The sequence below is a fragment of the Anabrus simplex genome, chromosome 1 (assembly GCF_040414725.1).
Source record: "Anabrus simplex isolate iqAnaSimp1 chromosome 1, ASM4041472v1, whole genome shotgun sequence".
NCBI classification, from domain to species: Eukaryota; Metazoa; Arthropoda; class Insecta; order Orthoptera; family Tettigoniidae; genus Anabrus; species Anabrus simplex.
In genome coordinates, this window is record NC_090265.1 from 564952859 (window position 1) to 564979514 (window position 26656).

Genomic DNA, 26656 nt, shown 5'->3' on the forward strand with positions numbered 1-26656 from the left:
TCCATAAAGTTGCCAACTGCGCTTTCACAAAACAAGCATGTTTACTGTCAATCAGTACTGATCTGCATTTAGGGCAGTCGCCCAGGTGGCAGATTCCCTATTTGTTGTTTTCCTAGCCTTTTCCTAAATGATTTCAAAGAAATTGGAAATTTATTGAACATCCCTCTTGGTAAGTTATTCCAATCCCTAACTCCCCTTCCTATAAATGAATATTTGCCCCAGTTTGTCCTCTTGAATTCCAACTTTATCTTCATATTGTGATCTTTCCTACTTTTATAAACGCCATTCAAACTTATTCGTCTACTAATGTCATTCCACGCCATCTCTCCGCTGACAGCCCGGAACATACCACTTAGTCGAGCAGCTCTTCTTCTTTCTCTCAATTCTTCCCAACCCAAACATTGCAACATTTTTGTAACGCTACTCTTTTGTCGGAAATCGCCCAGAACAAATCGAGCTGCTTTTCTTTGGATTTTTTCCATTTCTTGAATCAGGTAATCCTGGTGAGGGTCCCATACACTGGAACCATACTCTAGTTGGGGTCTTACCAGAGACTTATATGCCCTCTCCTTTACATCCTTACTACAACCCCTAAACACCCTCATAACCATGTGCAGAGATCTGTACCCTTTATTTACAATCCCATTTATGTGATTACCCCAATGAAGATCTTTCCTTATATTAACACCTAGATACTTACAATGATCCCCAAAAGGAACTTTCACCCCATCAACGCAGTAATTAAAACTGAGAGGACTTTTCCTACTTGTAAAACTCACAACCTGACTTTTAACCCCGTTTATCAACATACCATTGCCTGCTGTCCATCTCTCAACATTTTCGAGGTCACGTTGCAGTTGCTCACAATCTTGTAACTTATTTATCACTCTATAGAGAATAACATCATCCGCAAAAAGCCTTACCTCCGATTCCACTCCTTTACTCATATCATTTATATATATAAGAAAACATAAAGGTCCGATAATACTGCCTTGAGGAATTCCCCTCTTAATTATTACAGGGTCAGATAAAGCTTCACCTACTCTAATTCTCTGAGATCTATTTTCTATTTTCTATTTCTATACTGTACACGTATAATACAGTATTTTATGTTCTTTTTCAGTCATACAACACATCTACGCAATTTTGAAATATACTCTTAGGGAACGGATCTGATGATCTGTGGTGTCATTTTCTCGGCAACAAGACATCTCTGCCTTTAGTACAAAAGAATTCCATATGTCGTGGCAACTATTTGTTTTCTTCTGTACTAAAAGGGATCAGTTTTACAGTTAAAAGCACACTAAAACAGTAACTAATTTGAATACTTATAGAATTATGAATGGAATGTAAGAGGTGTTCAAAATAGGTATTCTGTGTACAATAACAAACTTAACAAAAGCATAGTAAAATAGTAGTCTAAGTAAATGAACTAACTTCAATAATTGTAAAATGAGTAATGAAATCTAAAAAAAGAGCTCGAAATCAGAATTTTACGTATATTAATAAACAACCTAAACTAGTTACGAAAGCATAGTATGATATTTAATAAACTAAATAAACTGATTTGAATGATTGTGAAATGAGTAATTAAATCTAAGAGGAGTCCAAGATCGGTATTATATGTAAATTAACAAACTCGACCTAATCCAGTTCAAAAATCTACTTCAAATTGAAGTTTACAGACATAACTTTTGAAACAGGAGTGTTTTTCTGTTACATTATGTCCCTACTTGGAGAACAGTAATATCATTTTCTGTGAAAAACAAAGACCTTACATTGCAGAGTACATTGTTCTTTTAGTAACTTGACTCGTGGTTCGGGTGAAGCGTCTATTAACGAGTGTCGGCTCATCTTTAGAGCAATGTCTCGCGGAGTGTTTCTATCGAGGCTAAAACCAAAGCACCGGCACTGTTTCAAAGCTTTGCTGTTTCGAAGCATCAACAATAGCTGACGTATGAAGCGGCTGACGTTTCTGTTCACGCAACATGACAAACTAAGCAATCTCACTGTTTCAAAACAGTGAAGCGTTGTTGTATCGAGGCATCAAGACAGCTGATAGCGTCGGCTCAGTGTTTTGAAGCATACACACGCTAGCCAGCTGTACTGTAAATAAACTCTTGACACTGGATGTCCATTCAGTAATCCTGTATTTTCGGAGGGTAAGCAGGTCATCAGTATCAGGATGTACTGTCGATAATGTAAACATATTTTTTTAAATGCTAAATTTGCGCAGAATGTTGATCCCCTGTTATTTTATCTTAAAACATTATTCTGGAATGACCTTCAGGTGCCCACACATTCTAAGGAGTGGTAATTACATGACAATTTCTCAAGAGCGAATTTTCATGTTTAAAAAAATGCACAATTTCTGGGTTACATGGTTTTTGCGGCATTATTTGTATGAAATTAAGAAATTTATTGAAGTTAAAAAAAAAAGCTGTTTGTTTGGGGCGTTGACCTATGAAAATATTTTGCCCCTACTTCCACCATATGTGAGGAACTTGCGTGTTTTATGTAAATGGCGGAAGTGTAAAGTGTTGAATGTGGGGAAAGGAACGTTAAGGGCGACACAAACACCCAGTCCCCAGGCCAGGGATATTAATAATTTACAATTAAAAACCCCTGACCCGCTCGGTAATCGAACCCGGGGCCGCCGGGTGACAGGCAGACACCGCGGGGCTGGACAGTTTATTGGAGTGCTTGTTTCCTTTTATCATTAGAAGGATCTTAACTGCAATATTGAAGTTTTGCCCAGCTGCTGTTGAATGTGACATATCTACTCTAATTTTAGCTTGTAAGCCTTTTTATAGAATTTCTGGTCACCATGGATATTTTAAATGCTATTGTGTGAGATGAATGTGATTGATCTTAAAAATGTGCTTTTTTTGTTGTTGATAGATACGACATTGAAGAACCATTCTCCCCACCGATTCACGATGACACTTTCTTTTATATACGGTACCCGAAGTCGACTGCCAAACAGAGTATTACTGAACCTGCCATTAAGTTGATAGAGGAAGAAAACCCTCATCCACCTGTCCAGGATTTCTCCCAGCACACTGCATCCTGTCGCCAGTTTATTCCAGAAGCCAAGATGAGTGTTGGTAAGTGATTGGATAGGGTAGCTTCATAACTCTCTAATCACGTAATTCATGTGTGTTCATAAGGCTCGTATTCATGAACGAGACTTTGACTTAGACTTAGAAGGCGGTAAGTCGCCATTTCCATTTCATAATCGCTACTTGGAGGTAAGTAAACTTAGATGGCGACTTTACTTCCAAGTCACCGATGTTCCGTACTTAAGTAGACTCTGAGATCAGAAAAATAATAAAATGGCAGATATTGCTGGTGTACTTAATTTTGTAGATCAAATTAAAGAGATCCAGGAAATTATTCAGTACGTTACGCCTAATCCTCGGCGTATTATAAGAGATGCACGGAACCCAGTTGAATTTTATACAGAAAATGAGTTCAGAAAACGGCATATAGATTCGACAAACCTACAGTATTAGATGTACTAACGATGTTTGAAAACGAATTCCAGCAATATATTAATAATCGAGGATCACCCATACCTCCAATAATACAGCTGCTAATTTCGTTAAGCTTTTTTTTTCTTTTTCGCTACTTGCTTTACGTCACATCGACACAGATAGGTCTTATGGCGACGATGGGATAGGAAAGACCAAGGAATGGGAAGGAGGCAGCCGTGGCCTTAATTAAGGTACAGCCCAATCATTTGCCTGGTATGAAAATGTGAAACCACAGAAAACCATCTGCAGGGCTGACGACAGTGTGGTTCGAATCCACTATCTCCCGGATGCAAGCTCATAGCCGCGCGCCCTAACCGCACGGACAACTCGCCCGGTTGTTAAGAAACTATGCTACAGGTAGGAGTAAAATTATTGTTACTATAGCTCAAAGTTTTTGCACTTTCTACTTGTCGTGTTATCTATTTAGGTTAAGGGATAATCAGCACAGATTAATGCATTCTTATGGTAAATACAATAGTCTTTCACAGTTCCGTGGTTTTCAGGTAACTTCCAAATTGATTCCCCTGATTTACGAGGAGTAAGCCAGCCCTCAATATGTAGAATAATCAAAAGAATATCGATCCTGACTGCCCGAAAGAGACCACAGTTTGTTTCGTTCCCAAATGAAGCTGAATATCGAAATCATCCGCAATGTGTGTATGAAAGGTCCCGATTTCCTGGAGTGGTTGGAGCTATTAATTGCACCCATGTACCAATAATAAGTCCAGGTGGCAACCATGCTGAGGTTTTCCGTAATAGGAAAGGGATTTTTATTTTCAATTATCAGGACATAGCCAACCACGAGATGAAGTTTATTGATTTCGTTTTCAGCTATATCTTTCTTCTCTTTCACTAGTTCTAGTAACACCTCACTTTCATAGTTGTTGAAGGCAATTTTTTCTTTCCATCCATCGTCGAGAAATAAAAATTAACTGTATTAACTGGATTGGATTGAGTTTAGAATCCAATGCGATCTATAACGCAGGAAACAGCTGAATTTCTTCTTCTTCTATCACTTTATTAAGAAAAAACATTGAATGATGGGAGATGCTACACTGCTCTTCCTTTGTTTTCATTGCCAACTTCATATCTAATTCTTCACATCGTAACTTACCAAAGTCTACTTACGCCAGAGTCTACTTTGTAAAAGTTGCGTCTATGAAACAGACTTCCACGAAACTCAACTAAGTGAACTTACGTAAGTCGAAGTCAAAGTCACGTTCATGAATACGACCCATAGTAGCTGTGATCTTCTATCACTTGTTGAGCTATATGTCATGAATTCTTATAGTTTTCAAATCAAGGAATTGTACGTAGATGAAACATACATATATTATCATTATAGACTGTTATGCCTTTCAGCGTTCAGTCTGGAAGCCTCTGTGCATTTACTAAACGTCGCCACAATCCTCGATTTGCAACTAGTGTTGTGGCCTCATTTAATTCTATACTTCTTTAAATTGTTAGAAACTGAGTCTAACCATCGTCGTCTTCGTCTGCCTCTACTTCTCTTACCCTTGATAACAGACTCCATTATTCTCCTAGATAATCTATCCTCCTCCATTCGCCTCACATGACCCCACCATCGAAGCCGGTTTATGCGTACAGCTTCATCCATCGAGTTAATTCCTAAATTAGCCTTTATCTCCTCATTCCGAGTACCCTCCTGCCATTGTTCCCACCTGTTTGTACCAGCAAGCATTCTTGCTACTTTCATGTCTGTTACTTCTAACTTATGAATACGATATCCTGAGTCCACCCAGCTTTTGCTCCCATAAAGCAAAGTTGGTTTGAAAACAGACCGATGTAAAGATAGTTTCGTTTGGGAGCTGACTTCCTTCTTACAGAATACTGTTGATCGCAACGACGAACTCACTGCATTAGCTTTACGACACCTTGATTCAATCTCACTTACTGTATTACCATCCTGGGAGAACACACAACTTATATACCTGAAATTATCGACCTGTTCTAGCTTTGTATCACCAATCTGACATTCAATTCTGTTGAATTTCTTTTCTACTGACATCAATTTAGTCTTCGAGAGGCTAATTTTCATACCATACTCATTATACTTATTTTAAAGTTCCAAGATATTAGACTGAAGGGTTTCGGCACAATCTGCCATTAAGACCAAGTCGTCAGCATAGGCCAGACTGCTTACTACATTTCCACCTATCTGAATCCCTCCCTGCCATTTTATACCTTTCAGCAGATGATCCATGAAAACTACGAACAGCAAAGGTGAAAGATTGCAGCCTTGTCTAACTCCTGTAAGTACCCTGAACCAAGAACTCATTCTACCATCAATTCTCACTGAAGCCCAATTGTCATCATAAATGCCTTTGATTGATTTTAATAATCTACCTTTAATTCCATAGTCCCCCAGCGTAGAGAACATCTTTTCCCTCGGTACCCTGTCATATGCTTTCTCTAGATCTACAAAACATAAACACAACTGCCTATTCCTCTCGTAGCATTTTTCAATTACCTGGCGCATACTGAAAATCTGATCCTGACAGCCTCTCTGTGGTCTGAAACCACACTGGTTTTCATCCAACTTCCTCTCAACGACTGACCGCACCCTCCCTTCCAAGATGCCAGTGAATACTTTGCCTGGTATACTAATCAATGAGATACCTCGATAGTTGTTGCAATCCTTCCTGTTCCCTTGCTTATAGATAGGTGCAATTACTGCTTTTGTCCAATCTGAAGGTACTTTACCAACACTCCACGCTAATTTTACTACTCTATGAAGCCATTTCATCCCTGCCTTCCCACTATACTTCACCATTTCAGGTCTAATTTCATCTATTCCTGCTGCCTTATGACAATGGAGTTTATTTACTATCCTTTCCACTTCCTCAAGCATAATTTCACCAACATTACTTTCCTCCTCCCCATGAGCTTGGCTGTTTGCAACAGCACCATGATGATTTCCTTTTACATTGAGAAGATGTTCAAAATATTCCCTCCACCTCTCCAGTGATTCCCTGGGATCTATTATGAGTTCACCTGAATTACTCAAAACACTGTTAATTTCCTTTTCCCCTCCCTTCCTAAGATTCTTTATTACTGTCCAGTAAGGTTTCCCTGCTGCTTGACCTAGCCTTTCCAGGTTATTACCAAAAACTTCTCACGACTTCTTTTTGGATTCAACAACTATTTGTTTCACTCTGTTTCTTTCATCTACGTACAAATCCCTGTCTGCCTCGGCCCTTGTTTGGAACCATTTCTGATAAATCTTCTTTTTACATTTACAAGCTGCTCTCACTTCATCATTCCACCAAGATGTTCGCCTTTTCCCATCTTTACACACAGTTGTTCCTAGGCATTCCCTTGCTGTTACTACTACAGCGTCTCTGTATGCCACCCATTCACTTTCTATATCCTGAACCTGCTTACTGTCTACTGTTCGAAACTTCTCACTAATCATATCCATGTACTTCTGTCTAATTTCCTCGTCCTGGAGATTTTCTACCCTTATTCGTTTGCAGACAGATTTCACTTTCTCTACCCTAGGCCTAGAGATACTTAGTTCACTACAGATCAGATAGTGGTCTGTATCATCGAAAAATCCCCGGAAAACGCGTACATTCCTAAGAGATTTCCTGAATTCGAAGTCGGTTAATTTATAGTGTATTTTGGATCTGGTACCCCTAGGCTCCCATGTGTAGCGGTGAATAGCCTCATGCTTGAAGAATGTATTCGTAACTGCTAAACCCATACTACCACAGAAGTCCAGCAGACGCTTCCCATTCCCATTAGCTTCCATATCTTCCCCACATTTACCAATCACCCTTTCGGATCCTTCAGTTCTATTCCCAACTCTCGCATTGAAATCGCCCATTAGCACTATTCTATCCTTGCTGTTGACCCTGACCATGATGTCACTCAGTGCTTCATAAAACTTGTCAACTTCATCCTCATCTGCACCCTCACGGAGACAATTCTAGTCCTAATTCCTCCAACTGAGAAATCTACCCACATCATTCGCTCCATTACGTGCCTAACAGAAACTGTATTGCGTGCAATGGTATTCCTGATAAACAGCCCTACCCCAGACTCTGCCCTTCCCTTTCTAACACCCGTCAAGTACACTTTATAATCTCATATCTCTTCCTCGTTATCTCCCACCTACCCGAATTTCACTTACTCCTAGCACATCCAAATGCATCCTCTTTGCTGACTCAGCCAGTTCTACTTTCTTTCCTCCGTAAGCCCCATTAATATTGATAGTTCCCCATCAAAATCCATTTCGTTCGCCAAGTTGTTTCCAAGGAGTCTCTCGCCTGTCAAATGGGAGTGGGACTCTGTTACTCCCATAGGTCCGAGGCTTGCTTAAAATGTTCTGAGCTCGGTAAATTCATGAAGCAGGATGCTACTTTACTTGCACATAGTCCAAGTGAGGATCTCTCCTCTAACGGGTTATGGACCACCGGTGAATTGTATAGTCCTAGTCGCCTGAGCACAAGGAGGGCCATGACTCAGAATATGTCCGAGATGCCCTCTCCCATTCCATAGCAACAGGTATCCCGACTCTCAGGACCACTTACTAGTCCACTCTGACTACAGTAACCCACACCATGAAGAAAAAAAAAATAAATAAATAAAAAAAAATCATAAAGCCCAAGAATAAGTCATGGGAAGATTTTAGTCATAAGAAAGGAAAGCTTAGTTAGGCGGAAGGGAAACCTTTCTGAACAGTAATGAAGAATCTTAGAAAGGGAGAGAAAGTGAAATTAATAGTGTATTGAATAAATCAGGCGAACCACAGCCGTCTTGATATAGAAGCTTTCTACCGAGAGCTGTGATATCACACACATTGGTGCAACATTTTCTTGTAATATGGCAAAGTGCAAAAATAAGCCTATTGTAACACATAATTGAAGAAATACTTTCAAACGAAATCGCATACAAATACACAAATGTGTACTCCCCAGGTATTTTACATATTGTAAAATGTTTGAATGAAGACTTCTTGCCTAGACTCTATGCTGGTCCTAGGTGAATTGCTGTTTCTGAAATATAATTACAGTTCTTTATGCTTGATAGAGCACACTGTGGTGGTGTTAATTGTTTGTGAATACAGTACGTTCTTGAAGGGACTGAAAAATTTGGACGTCAAATGCAAGAAAACGTAGTACTGAAAAACGCTATACTGTAATTGCAATATGTAAAAATGAAGGCGGCATAGACATAATTTCACCAGACGCAAAGCAGCATCAAACGTCCCTCCAGGGTCACAGTAGAATCGGAATTCAGCTATAGCAAGAAATTTGAAACGAGGCTCCCTTCACATTAATAGATCAGCAATCAGCTCCAAAGTTTCCACATTAGACTCAGTCAAAAGCACTATAAGCAAGCACACAACATACAACAACTTACCTGGAAGGAAAGGAAGAAAAACTTTCAACAATTCGAACAATGTTATGAAGTCAAACATTTTTTTAAAAATTTTAATTGCATACAGACTTTTAATGTAACAAGGTAAAAAATTTTTTGAACAACTATTCTAATGAATAGACATAGTTTTAAGTCAATCAACCATGTAATCATCTGCTCTCATACCAGTAACACACTAACCCCACATTGTTTTTAATATCATCTATCTTAATTCGTATTTAGTTTTTAAGTGAATCAATGTATTTGTAAATCTATGTGTTTAAAATCTTAACCATTCACCTAAGCCACTATAACAGCTGAGGATGTTCCTAAATAAGGAACGAAACATGTACTGTTGACATATAAATAAAAATTTGCCAAAAGGCAAAATAAAGTATCAAAACAGTGGAAGAATCTCAATAGTGTAAGATTTAGTGATTAGATTTTGATACGGAAAATGAAGCTGATTACTTGCAATAGACATGCATGTTAAATTGCTTACTTTAATAATTAGTTACATGCATTACTAGCCACAACAGAAACATGGGTTATTAGTAACATACATGGGGAATAAATAACATAAAAATGAAAATAAATTACTGTACACTATAATGTATCCAAACTGCCGCACATAAAACAGTACACTATAACGTATTTTAAAATAAATAAATAAATACCACACATTACACAGATTCAAAAAATATATCCAGAGTGGACTGCCTTTTCTTTTGTCCACGTTTACATAGAACCGAATCCTTCTTCGTTATTAAAGCCGTGTCATCATCATCATCAACAAAAAGCTTACGACATATTGTCGTACTGTGTCCATTGCTTCTAGTGCTTTTGAAAGTGTAGACACTGTTGTGGGTTCTGGTTCGTACTCTCCTTATCAGCTGTCTGCTGTTCAAGAATTTCGTCAATCGTCTGAAACTGATAGACTACAGTAGTCATCACTGGGGGGGGGGGTGTTGTTGAGATGTCATCTTTTTTCCCCTTTGCATTGGGACATTGCTCAGTACTGTAGTAGGCTATAGAAATTCATTTTGCGAAATAACAAACTATAACAACACTTTTTTTTTTTTTTTTTTTTTTTTTTTTTTTTTTTTTTTTTTTTTTTTTTTTTTTTTTTGGGATGATCGGTCTTTATTTTAACTTTCTAGAAGGTTTTGAGTCGGTATGTAGCAAGAATGTTTAGATCAGTGTCCAACACCATGTGACATCGGAGAGTCCGTGTGACGTAAGAGTGCAGAGTGTCAGGCGCTTCAGTCGTAGAGTGGGACGAAGGGACTGCCTTGCTACCCGCTAATCTGTTTCACGCAGCCAATGCTAGCGGACATCTCATACCAGTCCCAGGGGATTCAAACTCTAATTTGCGCCAGAATATGCTCTCTGTCTTATAAGGATCGCTAAAACTCTCCCCACATTCATGTTTCATCGCTACTCTCTAATGAGTTTATTATATACTCTTCTAGTTTTATTTGCTAGCGTGTATATATTAACTACCTTAACTGGTATTTTCTGACAGCAAGATTGCACCTCTTTTATGAATTTTGCTTCTGCTGAAGTTCATGTTATACGTCGAATTTAGTTTGTTCAATGTCATGTGCTTTCGACTAGTTCAACTTGATTGACTCGTGACAAGTCAATGAACTCTTATTTTAACCCTTATTTATGAATTCGACGGAACTTCATATTCACAATATTAATCCACGCTTCACACATTGACGTATATTTGTCACAATATCCATTGTCATGTTCCAGTGGCCTCATAATTGTTTTTAATTCCACAGATTGCCATCGTTAATGTACTCCGTGATAAATTTTGCTTTTAACTTGCATATATTGTTACAATTTCAAGTCTAATGTTTTTATTGTATTGATTGTTGATTATCACTTTTTATTACGACATGCTTCATTTTTTAATATGATGGTAACATTCTCTATATTTTAAGCTCAGTGCCCTGACCTAGTTTTTGTTGCATTAATGGCTGATGATGTTCGCTATGTCGAACGAAACGTTCCAGTATTAGACACTTCATGGTTATAGTATAATTCAATGAGTGTATTGTAATGTATTGAATGGGTGGGTATAAATAAAAGAATTTTATAATTTTAATACATCATCTTCAATGCGGTTTAATATGAGATTAATTATATGTATACTAGACCTGATCGATGAAAGACTAAAGTACAAGAATGAAAAAAATGAAGAGGGTAGAAAAGAATACAGGCGATTAAAGAATGATGTGGATAGGAAGTGCAGGGCAGCTAAGGAAGAATGACTGAAGGAGAAGTGCAAGGATGTTGAAACTTGTATGGTCCTAGGAAAGGTAGATGCTGCATACAGGAAAATCAAGGAAACCATTGGAGAAAGGAAAAATAGGTGTATGAATATTAAGAGTTCAGATGGAAAACCACTTCTAGGGAAAGAAGATAAGGCAGAAATATGGCAGGAACGTATCCAACAGTTGTATCAAGTTTAGGACGTAGATGATATGGTTCTGGAACAAGAAGAGGCTGTTGGTGCTGATGAAATGGGGGACTAAATTTTGAGGTCAGAATTAGGCAGCTTTGAGAGACTTAAATTGGAGCAAAGCACTCGGAATTGATGGCATTTCCTCTGAATTACTGACTGCTTTAGGAGAAACCAGCATGGCGAGGTTATTCCATTTGTATGTGGCAGGAGAAGTGCCATCTGATTTTTGGCAGAATGTTGTTATACCTATTCTGAAGAAAGCTGGTGTTGACCAGTGCTAAAACTACCGCATCATTAATTTAGTATCATGCCTGCAAAATTCTAACACGTATTATATACAGAAGAATGGAAAGACTTGAAACTCAGTTGGGAGAAGACCAATTTGGCTTCAGAAGAAATGTAGGAACATGTGAAGTAATCCTGACTTTGTCTGATCTTAGAGGACAAGCCCACATACTGGCGTTTGTAGATCTAGAAAAGGCATTTGATAATGTTGATTGATAATTTGATAATTTGAGATTCTGAAGGTGATCGGGATCAGGTGCCGAGAAGAAGAATTATCTACAATCTATATACAATCAGTTTGCAGTGATAAGAATCGAGGGCTATGAAAAAAGCAGCAGCAATCCAGAAAGGGGTGAGGCAAGGCTGCAGTTTGGCCCCCCCCCCCTCCGTTTTAATGTTTATATAGAACAGGCAGTAAAGAAAATCAAAGAGGAATTTGGAAAGGGAATCCCAATCCAAGGAGAGGAAATCAAAACCCTGAGATTTGCTGATGATATTGTTATTTTATCTGAGACTGCAGAAGAGCTGAAGAAGTTGTTGAATTGTATGGACAGAGTCTTGGGTGATGAGCACAAGATGAAAATAAATAAGTCCAAAACAAAAGTAATGTAGTACAGTCGTACAAAGTCAGGTGATGCAGGAAATGTTAGATTGGGAAATGATGTCTTACAGGAAGTGGATGAATATTGTTACTTGGGTAGTAAAATAACTAACGATGGCAAAAGTAAGGAAGGCCTTTCTTAAGAAAATAAATTTGCTCACTTCGAATATTGATATAGGAATTAGAAAAATGTTTTTGAAGACTTTCGCTTGGAGCGTGGCATTGTATGGAAGTGAAAATGGACAATAACTCGCTCAGAAAGAAAGAGAATAGAAGCTTTTGAAATGTGGTGTTACAGAAGAATGCTGAAGGTGAGATGAATAGATCGAATCACGAATGAAGAGGTACTGAATCAAATTGGTGAGAGGAGATCATTGTGGCTAAATTTGACGAGAAGAAGAGATAGAATGATAGGACACATCTTAAGATACCTAGGAATTGTGCAGTTGGTTTTTTAGTAAAGTGTAGAGGGTAGAAGCGGTAGGGGTAGACCAAGGTATGAATATGATAAGCAGATTAGAGCAGATGTAGAATGCAGCAGTTATGTAGAAATGAAAAAGCACAGGACAGTGTGGCATGGAAAGCTGCATCAAATTGTCTATGGACTAATGACTCGTACAACAACAAGAGAGTCTTGTCTTCCTTTAAATGATTCCATTGCATCTGCTCACGACAGACATGCTGTTATTTCTCTCTATATTTATGCCTCAATGTAAGTAATGTTACATTTCATTTTTGGTGTAATTTCTTTGCCCATTGTTAGGCTATATGCTTCCTTGGCGTCTAGATGCTTCGGTTCATTTCTTCATCTTGTGTTTCATTTTTATCTGAGCTGAGAGTCTTATGCGTATTGGTTTTCTGTTATGTTTTGAAATGATCTTGTTTGACTTCTCTGACATCAAGCTAGGCGTACGTTTCTGTTACTATTTGGTATATGTGATTTTATATGAAAGAGCCATGTCCATCTGTATTCTTCTCACCTCGTCTAGATCTGTCAGTCGTGTGAGCAAAGCATTTAACTTGCTGGTGTATATCCTTGATAGCTTTTCTGTAGCTTTTGTGGCTGACAGCAAGGGGCCTTATGTGATTTGTTCCGTATATTGTTTGGTTTACGAGGTTATGGTTCCTGTTGGTATTGTGGTGTCTTTGGAGAGACATCTATAATAAGTGTCTAGTCTATCATGCATCCTCTTTTATACGAGTGAGAAATCCTATTCATGAATATCATGTTTTGGGAGATTGTCTTTCTCATGACAGCTCTTGTGCTTTTGTGTGAATGTTGTTCGAGTGGGGAGAAACGTGCTTAGTAATCAGTTGAGGATTTTCTTTCCATTATTTTAGTTCTGTTTTAATTCATGATCATTTGTTTTAGTCTTCCTGACTTCTCAGTTCTTTCATTAATGGGCTGATATTACACTGGACGCCAAGAAGCATTCTGATTTATTTTTCTGTAACGTACTTTCACCTGTATGTTTGATTTTGTTCTCCGAGGAACTCTGTGTTCTTTGCGGCCATAACTTACGTCATATCTTCTTGGAATATTTTTGTTGTATGCTTCTTCTGGGATTGGTCATTTTTACGTGGATGTGTACGGGGTTTGTTACAGAGAGGAATGGGCATTGGGACCTCTTTTCTATACTTTGAATTAGGTATTTGTGGCACATTTGAACAATCGTGTATTGATTTACAGTGCCAGAATTTGATTTGATGACTGAGCATTGCTGTATGTCTGTTGACTGTAGGATTGCACTTGTCTCTAGCTACTAGACGATACCGGCTTGGATTAGAAGAAATTTTGGGTCCTAATATCGTCTCGGAACATGTGCATGACACTACCCGATGAGAGAGCACTGGTCTTTTGTCCATTAGAATTTATGTTCTGGATAAAATTATATTGCATGCCTCATTATTCTTTTCAAACACTATTGCAACACAGGAAAGTTGATGTCAGAAGACAGAATTAGACACACTGCCTGAAAGAAAATCCATGTTTTGATGAACAACTCTTATCCAGGAGAGCATTAAATCACGGTTTTTTTTTCAGCAGCTGCTAAGGAAGTGAACAATGTAATCACTGTCCACATGAAGGAAATATTAACTCTTTCTACCCATTTATTAGCATCAAGTATGTTTGTTTTCATTATATTTTCAGAGTCTTTTCTTGAAAGAAAATTGGATACAGTGATACTGATGTACCTCAGTACACATCTCATGAGAGAACTATTGGTATGGTAATATACAGCAGGAATAATTTTCAGAGGACAAGCAGGTCATATGAATGTTACAATTTCTACAAAAAAAACAAGTTAAAGAACTATTTTCTCGGGTTTGGTGCTTCAGAAGTGTTGATACTACTCCGAGAGATATTCTTTGACCTTGAAATGGATTTAAGACCTTTTCTCAGAATCACTGTATTTGGTACTCTGGCCAGAATAACACTTAGAAGAACTCTCACATTCAATAAAAGATTAATAATATTACCAACATTACCAAGTAACTTGATATGAGGTGATAACTTCTTATCCTACTTTTATTGTGAATGCCTAATTCATTTTCTAACAAATCACCACTGCCGACTAAATTGTACCAAAGTCCAACTGTGTATCTTCACTTGTGAGTATAATTGAGTATTCGTACTGAATGATTACTTGTGCTTTTGATGCCATATCAAATTATGGTAAATTTGGTGCCTCTAAAAGCATCTTTGTCTTCGAGGCCTTTTGCATTTTGATAGAGTGCCACAAAGAAGGATGTGATCTAAAACTTCTGTTTGTAAAAGTAATTGTTTTAAAAATTATTCTTATATTGTAACAGGACCTATTATTAACAATACTTTTTATTAACACATTCGCGGCTGCTCGGATATCTGTAACAGTTTCCGTTGTACTGTAATGCTATTTTCTTTTTTGTTTAATGGGATTAATTTCTCTGTCCTTGTGCATTTTGGATGAATATTTAAAATATTTCACTAATGTTTTTGTGCATAGGAGCCATGATGCATACAGTGCATCAGCAGCACTACTGATGAGCTTTTTGTTTTCGGTGCCGTTCGACGTGTATGTGTCATGACGCAATGAAGTGGAGTGTAGGAAAGAATATGTTTTGTTTTACTGTAGATCAATAGAACCTCGATAATTCAAAATCGGTTAATCCCTCAGCGTCGCAGCCATTTAAAGAGCTTCCTACCCCGCGGCTGGATGAGATTTCAAGTACGCGCGACGGAAATACATTGATTCACTTAAAGTGTTACTACAAGTATAAGAGTAGCCCGATATTCACGAAATTTGGAATTCCTTATAACAGAACTAAGTACATGCAGATAATTACATAATTGTTTCACTTTTCGTTAGTAATTTAGTTCCGTGTTATAGTGTTCGAAGCACTCTTCGAGACGGAGACCCATGTCACTCTCCTGGCAGCAGTACACTGACGTCTTCTTTTCGTCATGTTTTGAACACACGATACGTCTCTGAGGTTTGGATTTCTCACGCTTTGGTGCTAATTTCCTGATAAAATGTCTTTCCTGCAACCTTGGAACTGTATTATCTGATGCGCGCCGGCCTTGAATATTTCTTTCCCCTCTCGAGCGAGCGTATTTTGTAAACAAACCTTTCACCAGCTGAACCCGATAAGGTAATTGCTCAATATTTATCTCTGTGACCTGTGTGAATATTATTAGAGAATTTAGGTATCATAATTCACTGCTGAAAACTTCCCTTTGACCTGTATAATTATCTATAGTCTCCTACACGAAATTTCCAAGTACTGTTTCCTCCTTATCGTCACTGTCACTACTACTTCCGACTAAACTTTCATCTGAATTATACAATATTTCAAGCACATTACTGTCAGTCAAACGACGGCTGAGCGCGGTGCGCAACATGGACTGATCAAGCTACAGCGAGACCGAAAGCAGCAGGACGAAACTGAATGAGGGGAATAACATTTATGACGAAACAAATCAACTCGATACATATTTCAGATAAAGGTCGAGACATCGTCTTTCAAGCGAGATATATACCATGAACAACTGGTTCTCGTATCGTAAGACAAAAAGCAGCACTAACTCATGCCTACACAGAGCGCTCGTGGAGAGTTACGAAAATATTACAAGCCAAGAAATAAAGACATAATAAATAAACCGCACTCTCAATGTACAAATAGAGCAAAGAATATCACGCGAAAAGACAAACTTCTCAGATCATCATTTCTTTATTTTATTCTGTGGGAAAGAATGAAGCAAACAGACTTTAAAAAAAAATAGCAGAGAATGGTGCTCAGACTTACCTGACAGATGCTTAACCTCGTAAAAACAACTACATTATAATGATTTTCAATTCTTATTTATAACATTGATAAACCCGAAAATGTCTTCTTGGAAGCAAAACAATTTGCATATCAATAACCCCAAAACTCTTCGCGCTATAGCTGTAAATGTGAAACCATGTATGGGTCTATACCACGTATAGAGGTCGGCGGCTACGGAAGAAAAGAGGGTCTATACCACGTATAGAGGTCGGCGCTGAGGGGTTATTTACGAATCCCGCCTAATTCAAAGAAGCTCTTGTTCCCAAAACATGACATGGTTTTGCACGTTATTTAAATGGTTTAATTTGAAATACGGATAATTCATAATTCGAAGAATAATGTTGGTCCCATTACCAAAATTCAGACTTTTAATTCAAAACTGCCTTTTCATAAAAATAAAAAAAAGTATTTTACAGAGTTATATTTAAATACAAAATTTTATCCGTGTCATGATAGAACGCGTCTTCCGGAACGTGCTGGGGTAGCTTTCCGTATTTTCACTCACTTCTGTGTTTACAGTATGCTTCATATTTGCTAAGTTCGAGTAAAATCGTACTTCTTTTGTATTCAGCGTTTTAAGGAACGCCATAATATCACGTAGCAGGCAGTGTGCGGTGAAGCAGAATCCGCAGATACTGGCGATGGCGACAGTTGACGAAAAAGAGTGGCTCATATAATCAATTCGTAGGCCTACGCACCGAACAATGTTGTTAATGCCAATGGAACAGCATTTTTTTTTTTTATGCCAGGCCTAAGCGGACTTATGGTTTTAAAGGAGAGAAGTGCCAGTCGTGAAATTGTACAAGGGTGGGGGTCATTGTACTGTGTTTAAAGTTAAAAACTTCATCACTGATCCGTATTGAACTAATAGTTACAATGCTAAAAAGAGAAAAATGTTCCACCTTTTCAATACAATAACACTGTTGCTCGAATCAATGTAGCAACATATTTAATTTATTAAGGGACTGGTTTCGACATCTGTCCATGTCATCATCAGCCTACACAAAAATGGCAAGAAGTCAACACAATTATAACACTTATGACACTTTTCTTGAATTAAAAATAGAAGTTCATGTAGAGGTTCTTGAGCACTCTTGCTGATCTTCAAGAGTGCTGATCTTCAAGAGTGCTCAAGAACCTCTACATGAACTTATATTTTTTAATTCAAGAAAAGTGTCATAAGTGTTACAATTGTGTTGACTTCTTGCCATTTTTGTGTAGGCTGATGATGACATGGACAGATGTCGAAACCAGTCCCTTAATAAATTAAATATGTTGCTACATTGATTCGTGCAACAGTGTTATTGTATTGAAAAGGTGGAACATTTTTCTCTTTTTAGCATTGTACTGTGTTGGAATGCACATGGAAGCGAGAGACTTCCTCCCCTCATCATAGGAAAGTTCGATAAGCCACAAAGGGCATCGGGTACTTTTTGTGCAAGTAGAGGACATCTAAAATGCATACAGTACAGTAATCCAATGAACAAAGGACTTGCACAGGGGAGCCAGCGTAGATTTTTCCTCGTCTTTGAATTATGCTTTTTTTTCCTTTCGTTGTGTGAGGTTATGTTGGTTAGTGAGTTATCCAAATGCATTATTTGAATACTGTAAATGCACCTTGTTGGATACATTTTCAAAATAGTTTTTTTTTCCATGGCGTTTGAAAGGTTTAAACTGTGAATGCATTAATGGGTCTTAGAATATTTTGTGACGCAACAAGGGTTGGCATTTCTGAATTACGAGTTAGTAGTTAATTCAAAACCAAGTAATTCGAAGTCCGATTTTTGCGTCCCAATGATTTCGAATTAACGAGGTTTTACTGTGTTCAGTAACTTTTCTACAACAGATAAATTTGATTTTGAACATTTCTCACAAAAATTGTGTATGTTAAAATTCTTGCTAGGTCATTGCTGTGTGAACAATTGCTGTACAACATACATGACTAATATATTAGCCTATCATAGTACGCTGCAACAAACACATGTATATATGGCATTGTTTGGAGCCAATTGTATTTTTTGTGGAATTTCACAAAGTATTGTTCAAGACACAAGCCTGGCTGCCCTTGACACGTGCTGCAGAACATGTTTTCCTGCGCCACCTCTCTTTGTAACACAGTCTGCAGTTTCCACAATCTCCACTCATTCTCCTTAGTCACACACTTACTGGCAAAATGTTTTCCTTTAAAGTGATAGTTTTTGGGAGCCTACGAGATGGTGTTGTTCTGCTGGATTCCCTGCACTTTCTTTCTATTTTGATATTGCATAAGCGTGTGCTGAATTTTATCGGCCACAGAGTTAATAACTAACAATTCATCTGATGCGGAGGTGGAGAATATGTACAGCAGCAGCTTAACAATGCACGAGTTGGAGATCTGCTTGTTTATATAGGTACTGGCAGAAACATGAGCTGTATTATTTGGCGCAAAGTGCAGCGCATGTGTCATCACCCGCACTAAGTGAATGTGAAGTCATGGTGCACTTGTGTTGTCATCGGTCACGAATGTGTTAACTGACTGGATTATTTTTTTAATTTTACAGACATGAAGGAGCTTGGACCTGCCAAGCCCCAGCCACCCAAGATAAAGTCTCAAGGCAGTGATGAAGGTTTCTCAGGTGATGGAGCAGCATGTGGAATATCAGTTGTACAAGTTGCCCAACAGATGATATCAGGCAAGTTTCTAACTCGAGGGTTGAGCAGTACTGCTAGTGATAACCTGGCATTACCTGCAGATTTTGAAGCTAGGCGTCGTCGTGGAAGTAAATCCCTTCCTGCTTCTCCTCTCAGTACACCTTCTCATTCTCCAGAATCTTCTCCAAGACCACGCAAAAAGCAAGGCTATTCAAATCGCTATTTTACTGGTAACTTCAATGTTTTGGATAGGGCTGGACCACAGGAATCTGCATCAAGGTATCCTGGAAGCTGGATTCTCTCCAGTTTTCTTGGCCCACGGGAGTCCACAACTGTAGCACATAGCTCTGTCATTCACGAAGAAAGTCATGATGAGAAAACTGTCATGCAAAATGATTGTGGTCAACAGAAAGAGGTGGATGTAAACAAGCAAGAAGAAAAGAAACAGTCAGATATGCGTCGGAATAAGTCTACTCCAATCCTGTCTTCAGATTCTGTTGATGAATGTTTAGAGTCAAAACCAGCAACTTCAAATAATTCTTCTAAAAAGGAGCTAAAAAAAGGTTTTGTGCCAAAACCATCAGAACTTCGGGAAATGAACTTTTGGTCTCCTACCTCCATGTAAAAACTTTGTTTCCATTTTCATCCTGTTTACTTAGTTTTTCAGTGATTTAAAATTTTGTTCTTTAATGGTTACTTATTCAAAGTTGTGTTATTGTTCTGTTTCAGTTTGTACATGTTCTGCCTAAAAATATCTTGTTTATTTGTGTCAGTTAGCCAGTTTAATTTTGACTGAAGGAATAAAATCAAAAGTGAAGCTGGAAATATTGTTCTAATGTATGGTTTCTTGCTGTTTAGTGTTTCTAGGGGGGGATTAGTGTTAGTTCTTAATTAACAGTCTAATCTTAAATTAGCTCTGTCCATTTATAAACTGCATAAGTTTTTATATTAACACAACTGTTAACCCTAAAGATAGATACTAGGTGAAGATACCAAGTTTGCATTGTATTATATTGGCATTTCATTAGATTTTTTTTTTTTTAAGGGGATGTATTGTATTTTCAGCCTGAAGCAGTTATAGAAAACAGTGAATTATTAATTGTATTCTGCTCTTCTGACATATTTTTACTACATTATTGACCAATTCAGTTAGAGACACTCATTTTATTTGGAGAATTGCATTTTTCCCCCCATAAGTAGCTGTACAGAAATGGTAACATATATCTTTTATTGATTTAAATATTTTCTTGCCAGTTATTTCCTCATATCAACTTAGAGACTAAAGAAATTAATAAATACTTGTACATGCACAATTTAAAATTATGCATTCTTTCGTTGTTCAGTGAGTAAACTTAATTGAAAATAAACTTTTATCATTTAGAGGGGAACATTGTACTTAAACATCAGGAACACAATTATCTATGGGCTCAAACAATGCCATACCACTTATTTCCTCCTATGTATTATTTATTTCCAAAAGCAAGAAGTGGGTGCAATATTTAAGAAAAGCTATCTATTAGATGCTCTTTATTTTACCTGTAGTAACTGTGTTTACAGGCAACTTTGGCAGATTTGTTTTGACAAGAACAGAAAATGTTGCATATACAGTACTGAACATCATTGTTTCTTAATGCAGTTTTGCATAATAAAAATGTTAAAAAATCAACAACCACCTGCTATTTTCTTAATTCTGTAGGCGATAGAGGAATTTTTAAGCATGTGGGGTAGAGATGTAGCATGTTCTAGGGATGAATATTCTACTGATTTTCTAGTTCATTGTTTGGACCCTTGTGTCAGATGTTTACATTTTCAATTCAAAGATAGTATGATTGGTGGTTGTTATTTAATGGAAACATGATCGAGACAAGTTTCGCCAACAGTCTTGATAAGGTGAAATATCTGGAGAAACATTTTTTTTTCAGGATTGTCTGCATTGCTATGATTTCATAAGTGTAAGTAGAATGAGGTAAATAATATTGTGGCAGGTGCAACAAAAGTTTATCATTAGTAAGTTACTTTAAAAGACAAGTAAATTAAGCCACTGAATGCTTTTCAAATTACTGTTGTGAATTAAGCAACATGACAATTGTCATTTATTTATTTATTTATTTATTTATTTATTTATTTATTTATTTATATATTTAATTTATTTATTTATTTATGTATTGTATTTTTGAGTAACATGAAACCAATCCACAGCACAAGCTAGCTGAGGTTCAGAAATGCACGGCAGGATTTTTCCCCCTTGATTTATACATTTATTTAATTTATTGGGCACAGAAGTAGACAGTATATATCAGTAGTGCTACAGGAGGCTTCTTCCTTTGCATTTGGAAAAATGGCACATTTATGCACTATCATCCTTAAAATGGTTCCTAATTCCCCCATTTCAGTATTAGGCAAATAATGGGTGTGGTGCCATTTTCATCTGCCTTATCTCTATAGTAGTTTTGTACACATTAAGAATTTATATAAAATAAATCTTTAAATTCTCTCAGTTTGCAGGTTATAGCATCACTGGAAAATTATATATCAGCTTGAAAATCTCCACTTTTTAATACATTTGGTGCTATAAATTGTTTGTAACTTAATAACTACTGATTACTTCTCAACTTGACCAGTTTTCTTGGTGATTATTTAGGAAATATGTGGAGAAATTAAAATAGAATACAAATTACTTTTAATCTCTCTCAGTGACAGTCAGTCTGGACATTGACATCATTGCTAGAAAGTTGGTTTTACTAAAGGAGTAAGTTCCTGTTTTTAGGTTTTTTTTATGGACGTTTGCTCTTCGGTTTTGATTTACATAATTTCTTAGAGACAATACATGGTTACTGATCTGAGGTTGAAAGTGACTACATGGTTGCTGTTTCTCTTTCTTTTTTTTTCCATATCCGAGGGGAAATTTGGGTTAATTAAATTTGAGGAGGAGAATGGAAAGGATGCATTACTTTATTTTAACTCAGTCGGTGGATATTACTAGTTTCAAATTAGATAACTACTACAGTAAGAGATCTGTATTTCAAAATAAAGAAAGGAAGATAGCCATGGTTTATTCTGTTTGACAATACTCAGAGGTAATGTGCAACAGCGCGATGGATTATTCAGTTTATTCGACAATAGTCGCGGTAATGTGCAACAGCATGGCCAATTTATTTCTGCTCCGAAATGTTCTGCGTTGAGGGATTACCTTCCAAACATTCTTGCGTTGAGTAATATTTGATTGAAATGAGGTCAATGAGCAAAGCCACTTCCTTGCCAGGATAGATTTTTGATGAAATTCTGCAGTTACGTTTGAATTGTTTTTCTTCAACCAAATTTACTCATATTTTTCATTCCTTCCTTTGTATGTTTTTTATAACTGTTCTAGAAGATTTGTAATCAAATCAAAACTTTTAATAGTGAAATAACTGGCATTTAGATTATTGTTGTATTTCATATGCAGGCAGAACGTTTGAACATTGAATGGTGATTCACTGTAAAACATTGGAAATACAATACTTCAGTTTTAGCTGGTTGGTTTATGGATGTGATAAATTTATCGAGAAAAGAGGGTAGAAACCTGAAATTTAATGTGTGTTATATTCTGAGAGTTAAAAGGGAAAATAATGACATTTTAAAATGTTCGAATTTTTTTCTGAGGACTTCGATATCACTTCCATTTGCCTCCAGATAACACTGTTAAGACAGGCTGATCATTCATAAAAGTACCTCCCTTTAAGGAAACTTTCTTTTTCTAATTCTTGAATTCAGAGTACAAAATAAAAACTACCTTATTTCTTAAGTACAAGTTACTCATCTAGACTGAAAATTCTGCTCAGATTCTGATTTCAGTACTTTTCATTGATGTACAAAACAGAGCATCATTGTAATTCTCTTTGTACCCAAGATTATTAACTGCTTTAAGCTAAGGACATGTTTGTAGTTTTATATTCATGGAGATAGGTCTGTGAGAGAATTACTTTTACTACTGATTTCTTTGGCTAGCCATATTATCATTGATTTAAATGAGTAAACATTTTTCTTCTTTGATGCTTGGATGATTTACTTGCAGGAATAAATATTAATTATAAATCCCATAACTCAATTTGTTTGATCTCTGTTGGACAGTATATTTTTTCTTGTACAGTGTTGCAAAATTTAGAATCTTAGAATGAAAAAAAGAGTGCTCATAAGTTGTACTTGGAAGCAAAACTGAGTTTAATATGATGCTCTATAAACTACTCAGTTATTCACTAGCATCTAACATTTACTGCAATGGAAGGTATATACTATATACTGTAGTTTATTATTGCATATGTAAGCTGCTTAATATTAAGATGGTATTGTCATTTTTTTTTTAAGAAGCAAAATGGAGTTAAATTATGCTCTATAAACTACTCATTTTTTCACTGCATCTAACTTAGCTGCAATGGAAAGTATATATACTGTAGTTTATTATTGAAGATGTAAGCTGCTTAATGTTAATGTTGTTCATTTTTTTTTGAAATTTTAAGCTAAATGTGTATGCTATTTAAATTTTACACTGTGTCAGGTTTGCTGTTCTTAATGAAAATTCATAATTCAAAAGGGAAATAATGTAAACTATAATGCCTATTAAAATTAATTAAGGCTGCAGTATCATTGAAACAGTCTTCCACATTTTGGATTTTAGTAGTCCATTGTTGGTATCGTGAAATTTACTAGTACTGTGTATTCTTAACCAACAGTAACAAGGATGAAAACAGCAAGTACAGATATGATGGATGATATCCTCTTTTGAACAAATTCTTCATTAGTTCCTGTTTGTATCTTTCATATTAGGTTCTCTGTTTCACAAGCAATCTTTTTTTCCCTCAGATCTTCAACTCTCCTCACATTTGTTTGTTTTTATTTCTCTGCTGGGAAGATGTTTTATATTTGTTAAGCATACTTCTTTCTGATAGACTTTACTGGCATTTTCTTAGTGTCTTACCAAGGTGATCATGCTATAAATCCAAACCAGTGCATACCAGATTTTAAAAATCAGAAACAACGTGTCTATGATTTAAATCTTATTAAGTCTACATGGCTGATAGCTTGTCATGAAAGATTTAAAGTCTAATTAAACTGCGAGCATGTTTTATTCTCTTCTTGATTTTAGTTAGGAATTTACATGGTTATATTCTTCAAAGGATTGACCCGTTTTTTTGTGTTGAAGTAGTAGTCAGATTCGTTCACCAATTTCCTATTTTCCAAGTTTAGAATAGAGTCTCCAGTGTATGTTACATGTTTAGCGTATCTTCATCAGCTCAGTATTTTGCTCAAAACTGGTTCTTCAGTGTGCTGGTAAATTTAGTAACCTGGTCTCTTGCATTTAAGCTCTTAAACGGCAAGAGACTGTTGGGGTCTGATCCTACGTACTTATCTTACTATGCCATTCAGTCATCCCATTGTATAATAAGATTAATACATTTTGTGTAGTTTATGACTATACATTCTTATATCATGCATTCAAGATGTTCTTGGATTTACAAGAGTAAGTTTTTAGAAGACACTACTTGTGTATATTTATTTGAACAGTAATTGTAACTTTAAAGTTCTACTGGCACCTTGCTATAGAGATATATGACCATCTTGCCAAGCTATGACATTGCCATACTTGTTATGTTTGCTTGCTTTGTCTGTGATGGGGAAATATTTATTATCTAAAACCTCTTGAACTTTCATGATCTTCCTCATACAAATTTTGGTTTTCCAAACTATTTATTTCATTTTTAGAAATTATGCAATATCTTATTCTTAATTTGTGTCAAATACTTGAATGTTTGAAGTACATAATGATGTTTATTTCTGATATTCTTCATGGATATAAAATTATATTTGGTCCAGAAGGAGTTTTACATACATGTACCAGTAAACTGCTAAAATAATAATAATAATAATAATAATAATAATAATAATAATAATAATTAGATGGCCTGTGTTTGTGTTCTATACATGAGGTTTGTACTGGCAAAATGGCATATACTTCTTCACTCAAAATGAGATTATTAAACGTTTATAATTCCCATGATTTGAATATTGGAAAATGACATACTGTAGTAATGAGCCTATTTGCTTTAAAATGTTTTAAATAGTACTTAAGATTGGTACATTGTACTTCGTATATGCTCACAATTTAGTACAGTATTCTTAAAAAGCAGTGATAGATTTTACAAAATTGCTCATATCATAATTGACGTCTAGAGTGAATTACTTGAATGGTAAATTGGACCTAAATGTCTTTATTATATTTTTTGTATATATGGATGTATCTTTCTTGTAAAATGGGTTTTGTTATAAAAATATGACTGTCAGAATTCACGTTGCACTTAATAAAAATTTCTTGATTTTATACACTTTTTCTGATTAATTAAATCCTTTTGATAACTAAAATTGTGTGCTAAAATACTGTATATATATATATATATATATATATATATATATATTTGGATGATTAATCTGTGTTAGTAAAAGGTAGAGAAAGTTTTGCTTTAGATAAGCCATAAGCCTACCAGGTAAGTGAATAAGTTACTAATTCTCATGTTAGGGTTCAAGGGATGTTTCAGCTGTGTAAGTTTGACAGCACAGATTAATAAGATTGACTTGAACAATAGCATCATATATCTTCTTTATATTCATCAAATCAAGGTAGTTTCTGTTTTGTGATATTGGTAGGGACTATCTGAATGAAATGCTTATTATTTTTCCAAAGGCAAGGAAAGATATCTAGCATGTTTGGTGAAGATTCTGGCAATATTTTTCAACTCTTGTGATGTACAATAACAAAAACTCCAAGCTGTCTGTTCATTTTTATGAATTCTCTCCCAAACAAACTGATTAATACAAGCTTGTTATTTCAAAATTAAATAGTGTTTCCAGTTTTAGCCCTTTTTGTGGAGTTAATATAAGGACATGAGGGTACATTTTTAAAATTCAGTTGTGTGTGAAGTGCTACTGTGTGCAGGTCTTCGGGTAATTATTGGGAGGGGCATGATTAACATGAGTAAGGGCGTATGGAATGATGAACAACTATTAATGCAAACATTCCTATGTTTGTTTGTCCAACCCTTGTCCCATTTCCCTATGGTGTCAGGGATGAGGTGAGATGAATCTGTTGTGGTGGGTTTTTATGACCGGATGCCCTTCCTGACGTCAACCTCATCAGAGGAGTTAATGAGATGAAATGAATGACGTGATACATGATAGCAGTGAGAGAGTGAAACCCGGTGCCGGCACATAGCCTACTCCTGTCGAATAGCACCAAGGGGTCTGCTCCAGGCTTGACGTCCCCATCCGATGGACGAATCACCATCAACAGCGTCATATGCCCTCACTCCATATGAGCACTGCAGAGAGGTTAGGAATTTAATCCAGGTTTTTGGCATGCAGTCTAGTGATTAGAAATTGTATACCACCACCTACTCTGCCGGC

General features: G+C 36.4%; 1 protein-coding gene across 1 annotated transcript in view; it reads left to right on the forward strand.

The window, feature by feature from the left end:
* LOC136857149 (uncharacterized) overlaps positions 1 to 25577 on the forward strand; it is an 81322-nt gene extending 55745 nt beyond the window's left edge. Inside the window, exons 3-4 of the mRNA XM_067135567.2 lie at positions 2902 to 3107; positions 19132 to 25577. Of these exons, the coding sequence (XP_066991668.2) occupies positions 2902 to 3107; positions 19132 to 19847 (922 nt within the window). The 3' untranslated portion in view covers positions 19848 to 25577. The remainder of the gene's footprint in view (positions 1 to 2901; positions 3108 to 19131) is intronic.
* Positions 25578 to 26656: the final 1079 nt, after the last annotated feature.